Here is a 5,896-nt window from a genome sequence, read left to right on the forward strand (position 1 = left end):
GAGCTGCTCATCAAGCCATCAATACGGCAACAAGCCGTCTTAAAGAAACCGCCGCTGTATCCGCCGCGCTCTTCTGACTTTTAGTTTGTTTCTGGAAAAGTCACAAATCAGATGTTTTTGCAGAAATATGCAGCTGCTTCTTCTGACGACTGCTGCAAAGGAACATAATGAGATGAACTCATCTGAAAGCTGGAGAAACATTGTCAGAATGTTTGTCCTACCTGTAAACACGGAAGAGAGACCACATTACGCCTATTTTACCATCACTTCCCACACATCTGTCATTTTAAGGTTCTTTTATTTGTTTTTAAGTCCTGACATGGTCTGGCCCCTCTGTACCTCTCTGAGCTGCTTCAACCAGACCTCTGATCAGCTGATCAGATGTAGGCGGTACTGAGGTCCAGGGGGGTCGCTGCTCCAAAACTGGAACTCTTTGCCAGTCCAGGTTACAGAATCCACATCAGTCCAGTTTTAAAACCTGCCTGAAGGTGTTGATCTGGCCTTTGATCCAGCATGAGACTGTTTTTTAATTTTGCTTTCACATTGTTTTTAATGTTTACTTTTAAATAGAGGTGGGGGAAAACCATTTTTGAATTGGGTTTTTTTTTGGTCAAAAATCTTTTTTTTTTTTTTTCTTTTTATTTGAAATGTTTCTATGTTTAGACGCCAGATGGAGAAGAAGTTGCAGCTTTTCTCCAGCAGAAGCAAAATGTTTCTCTCTGACTAGTAACGTGACGTTATATCCGTTTTGGTAAACACGTAAACAGAAGACGGAGAACGGCGACAGCCTGCAGAAATGTGCAGATAAATCCTCTACCTTCACGTTTTAGGTCAAAAGTTTGGACACATTTAGGATTTTTTGCTTTGAAGGGAAAAGCAGAGCAGGACATGCAGAAAGCTGTTTATAAAAGCAGAGCAGGACATGCAGAAAGCTGTTTATAAACTCTGTATTACGTCATGTACTGTAGTACGTTACTGGCCACCGACAAGACGCCATCCTGAGGTAAATGCAGAGCTAACAGCCAAATGTAGCGCAGCAGCAAGACAACACACACTCAAACAAGCACTTTTATATGAAGTTTAAGCTTCTGAAACAAGTCTAAACAGCTGCTTCAGATATATCGCTGCTGAATTAATCTGAAAAACTGACACAGTGGATGTTTTTATTTGGGTAATCTGGCTCGCGACGTAGTCATCAGGCAGCTTTTCCACTGGTCTGCGGTTTAGAAAGCAAACTAAAAATCTGCAGTACGCAGGAATCGCAGTTTGAATCAAATCGGCACCAAAACATCGTTAAAAACCAGAAAAGCGTATCGTCCTACTTTTAATGTTTTATCTTTTATCCTTTTCCTGCTTCTATTCAGATCTCACTCTGGACGTTATCTAAATGTTTTACTCCTACGTCGAGCTCTTTGTTGTTGCTGGCGTTGTGTTGAAGTGCTTTGTAAATAAAGTTGAGCTGACTGGTGACTTCCTGCCAGGATGTTTGATGTCGGTGGTCAGCGGTCTGAGAGGAAGAAGTGGATCCACTGCTTCGAGGGCGTGACCGCCATCATCTTCTGCGTGGCTCTGAGTGATTATGACCTGGTTCTGGCTGAAGATGAAGAGATGGTGAGTGGGCGGCTTGCTTATGGACATGTTGGGAGAAATGGAGGAGCTTTTTGTGTTCATGGATCACCGAGCAACGATGCCTCTTTTCTTTCTCCCCTCAGAACCGAATGCATGAGAGTATGAAGCTGTTTGACAGCATCTGCAACAACAAGTGGTTCACAGACACCTCCATCATCCTCTTCCTCAACAAGAAGGACCTTTTTGACGAGAAAATCAAGAAGAGTCCTCTCACTATCTGTTACCCAGAATATGCTGGTAAGTTGTGCGTCCTTCCTCGTGTCCTTGTGGCGCGTGGAGCTCTGCAGTCTGTGTGCTCCGGTTTATCCCGTCATGGGATGTATGGGGCTGATGTTCTGGACTATTTACGACGAGCAGCACCGTGAAATCACTTCTGGGATAGAAATAATCCAGAACATGAATCCCTACGAAACCACAAATTCATTTTTCCATTCGGGCTTCTGAGTGTAATAAATATAATCTACATTAGCAAATTAACAGGATTTAGCAGTGAGCATATAAAACCCCAGAATAGTTCAGAATATTGTGTAGAATGTAAATAAAAGCAAAATATAACGATTTATAAATCTCTTCAACTCGTCTTTTATTCCCAGTAGAGCAAAAACAACATATGAGATGATATTTAATCATCAAAAAGTAGTTCCAGGGTGATGTTTAGCATCGTGAGCATCTCCTCTGTAAACATCTGGGAAGTGAGGAGTGCAGCTGCTGGTCAGTAGAAATGTTTTGTACTGGTGAAAGGTGTGGACTGCAGCAGACCAGTTCTCCTGTTCCACCATGCTGCTGTGATGATGCAGGATGTGGTCCAGCATGGTGGAACCTGCAAGGTCTTCCCTGAAAGAGACGTTGTCTGGATGGGAGCAGATGTTTCAGCATTGATGGAGCTTCCCAGATGTGGAAGCTGCCCACGCCATCGGCACTAATGCAACCCCATCCCATCAGAGATGCAGGCTGATAACAAGCTGGATGCTCCCTCTCCTCTTTAGTCTGCAGGACACGCCGTCCATGCTGTCCACAAACTATTCCACATCTTCATCCAGGTTTCCACTCAGAACATTTTAAATGAGCTTTGGTCCAGAGAAGACGGCGTGTTTCTGGATCCTCTTCACATATGATGGAGCTTTAACCTGCAGGTGTGGATTTCAGCCTGAACTGGGTTCACACTGGTTTCTGGAAGCTTCCTGAGTCCATGCACTGGTTTCCAGTAGAGAATCATGTCTGCTTTAATCCAGTGCTGCATGAGGACCTGAAGATCACCAGCATGCACTTCTGACTTCTATGCATACAGAGATTTCCTCATGTTCTCTAACCGCTTAGTCCAATTCCGGGTTGCAGGAAGCAGGAGTCTTTCCCAGCAATTACTGGGTGAGAGGCAGGTACACCCTGCACAGGTCGCCACTCTGAATCTTTTTAAGTTATTTTATCTTACCTTGTATCTGTGTGAACTTCTACTTTTACAGCTCTATGCAAAAAAGCTATTTTTGCATAAAACTGATTTCTTGTAACGTGCAAAAAATCGACCTGTTGAAGTGCACCAGCAGCACATAGCTGTGCTACTCACCACCTGAACGCTCATAAACAGCCTTCCTGACTCACTACCGCCCTCCTGTCTCATCTTTCCAGGCAGCAACACGTACGAGGAAGCAGCTGCCTACATCCAGTGTCAGTTCGAGGACCTGAACAAGAGGAAGGACACGAAGGAGATTTACACCCACTTCACCTGCGCCACTGATACCAAGAATGTGCAGTTTGTCTTCGACGCCGTCACCGACATCATCATCAAGAACAACCTGAAAGACTGCGGTCTCTGAGGACGACGGCGACGAGGCAACCTGTTTTCCTGGTGAGACGCTCCTCCTCGCGGCGTGGTGCTCAACGGTGCTTTCAGCATGAGGAGAAATTAGTTTCTAAATCCTTTATGTGAGCAAAGCAGCAGCTGACCACAAGAATGCATCCAAATCCACCGTGTTTGTCTCTGAAGCTCCAGGATCAGTTATTTTCTGCTCCATTTAGATCCACGTTGAGCGATAGTGGCGAGGTCGAGGTCTGCAAATCCTCCTTTTTTTTTTTCTTTCTTCATGGTCCTTTATTTGTCTCCTCTCATCCTCAGGCGGTGGAGCCAGCTCATTGTGAATCTGCGGCGGGAAGGATGAGAAGAGTCGGGAGGATCAGCAATGGACCAGTGCTGTACTATATGCCACTTTTAACAGCTTTATTTATGTTTTTGTCTCTGAACATTTTGAACTAGCATTGCTACGTTTGTGTAGGATGTTCGTATCACTGTCTATGCAGAATTTCACTTTTTTTATTTGGTTGTTTTTGTTTTTCTTCCCCCTTTTCTTTTTTCTTGAGCAAAAAGGGGGAGTCCACAATGTTTTTTTATTACTATTCTTTATGCCGCCATTTCTGGAAAAAGGAAACTTTGCTGTTGATGGAAAAAAGCTCCTTTTCTTCTTTTCCGACGAGCAAAAGGGAAGAAAAGGGGTCCAACTCTGAGTCCAGTTAGTTGGTACCTGTGCCTTCGCATGCCTTTTTACTGCGGTCGTAGTCCCGATGCTTGTTCTGTTGCCTGCTGAAGTGTTCTAGACATAAAAAGATGAACTGTTTTCATACGTTAGTGTCTGCTATCTTCTACGTGCACACCACAAAGCTTTTCAGGAGAAGGAAGACTTTCCTCTTGGTAAAAGGTACATGGGTCTCCATGGTGACCAGCATGTAGCCTCCACCGTTCCCCTTACCCCAATCCCTTCTCCACCTACCACGATGATGGAGGCCCTCACCGGCTCATCGCAAAGTACAATATTGAGATGTATATTGTTACATTTACCCCATAAATCTGGGGCTCTGGTTTTTAAACTGTGTATGAGACGTAAATCCTCTGCAGTCATTCTGAGAGCGGTTAGTCGAGGTACTGAGCTTCTGAAACACTCAGAGACCAGATTAGGGCACATTTTACTGTAAATTTTTATGTATTTAGAGGAGAGCTTATGGAGTTTTTGGTATTAAGGAGAGAAATAGTCAGAATACAGAACGGATTGTTGTAAAGTTGAGGAAGATTTAAGATTCAGACATGTTTTGGATTAGAGTGAAGGAACTGGCTGAAGATGGATGAAACCTTTCCTTTAGTTCATATGATGGACCAAGAGGCTGTAAATCTGGTCTTTACGTCAGAGGAGTTGAGATGCATCTGTTAATGTAAAGAAACTGCCACAACTGTCAATCTGTGTATCTTCTCCAAGGAAGGAGAACCTTTGTAGACTTATCTCCCTTATTTTGCTAATAAAACTCATTTACAAACCATCCCGAGTTTCTGAATCATTGTGCACATCTGTTTCTGGCAAAGGGCATGAAAATAGAATTCCTCTGCTTGTACTTTAATTAGCTCCCGAAGCACATAACCAGATCAGTTCATTTAATTTCTGCTTATTTTTTTCAAATTTCTGGACTTTCCTCTGATCATCATGCTGCCGTCACATGCTTCCCTAAGTCAGAAGCCTCTTAAATGCATGAAATGCTTTTCTTTTGTTGGTTGTTTTTACAAAATGGCAATCCTATATCAGCATTTGGCTGCATTCCTGTCTTTGTGGCAGTTTGCATTCGTAGATGGAGAGCTTTGCCAGGCAAACAAGCTGCTGTTACACAAATTTATAAACCAAGACGCTGTTTTATTTTCTCCAGCAGAAAAAGTCACAAACTGTGATGTCAGTTTTACACGCATATTTGCATATTACTGCTTATCTGAAAGCCTACTGAGATGAGAACTGATGGGGGCCTAACATTCGGCTTGCGTGTCGAAATGGAAACCACCATTAATTTATTTTCCTATTTGCTGATGTCTGATGTAAAGCAGGCTGTCCCTAGTTTATCTTTGCATTGTAAATATGCAGTGCCATGGGCTGCCGGCAGCATCAGTGACTCCTACCCTGTCTAAAAAGGCTACTTTGGGTAAGAAATTAGCATTTTGTGTTACATAATCTGTGTACTGTGACATAATCCAGAGTTGTCAGACTCTTTGGGGAAAGGATAACATTAAAGAAAGTACTTACCTTACAGGCTGCTGTTCCCACAATCCTTTTCTTTCCTACTGGTTTGGTCTCCACCACCTACCAAAAGGAAACTACTGGTACCGATGTGATAAAGAAAATTTAAAAACAAAAAACGGCTACTTATTTTCATTTTCTGAGACGTTTTGGCTGTTAGAACAAAGGAAATTAACCACTCACACTTTATCAGGTCCACCTTGCTAGTACCAAGTTGGACCTTCCTT

At 43.1% G+C, this 5,896-nt stretch overlaps 1 protein-coding gene across 1 annotated transcript in view; it reads left to right on the forward strand.

Annotated features, from left to right (window-relative positions):
- The window catches only part of gnai1 (guanine nucleotide binding protein (G protein), alpha inhibiting activity polypeptide 1), a 22,104-nt gene extending 17,183 nt beyond the window's left edge, over window positions 1-4,921 (forward strand). The window contains exons 6-9 of the mRNA XM_079262986.1: window positions 1,482-1,611; window positions 1,713-1,866; window positions 3,253-3,472; window positions 3,740-4,921. Of these exons, the coding sequence (XP_079119112.1) occupies window positions 1,482-1,611; window positions 1,713-1,866; window positions 3,253-3,440 (472 nt within the window). The 3' untranslated portion in view covers window positions 3,441-3,472; window positions 3,740-4,921. The remainder of the gene's footprint in view (window positions 1-1,481; window positions 1,612-1,712; window positions 1,867-3,252; window positions 3,473-3,739) is intronic.
- The last annotated feature ends 975 nt before the right edge of the window (window positions 4,922-5,896 follow it).

The sequence above is a fragment of the Telmatherina bonti genome, assembly GCF_933228915.1.
Source record: "Telmatherina bonti genome assembly, chromosome: 23".
In the NCBI taxonomy this organism is placed as follows: domain Eukaryota; kingdom Metazoa; phylum Chordata; class Actinopteri; order Atheriniformes; family Telmatherinidae; genus Telmatherina; species Telmatherina bonti.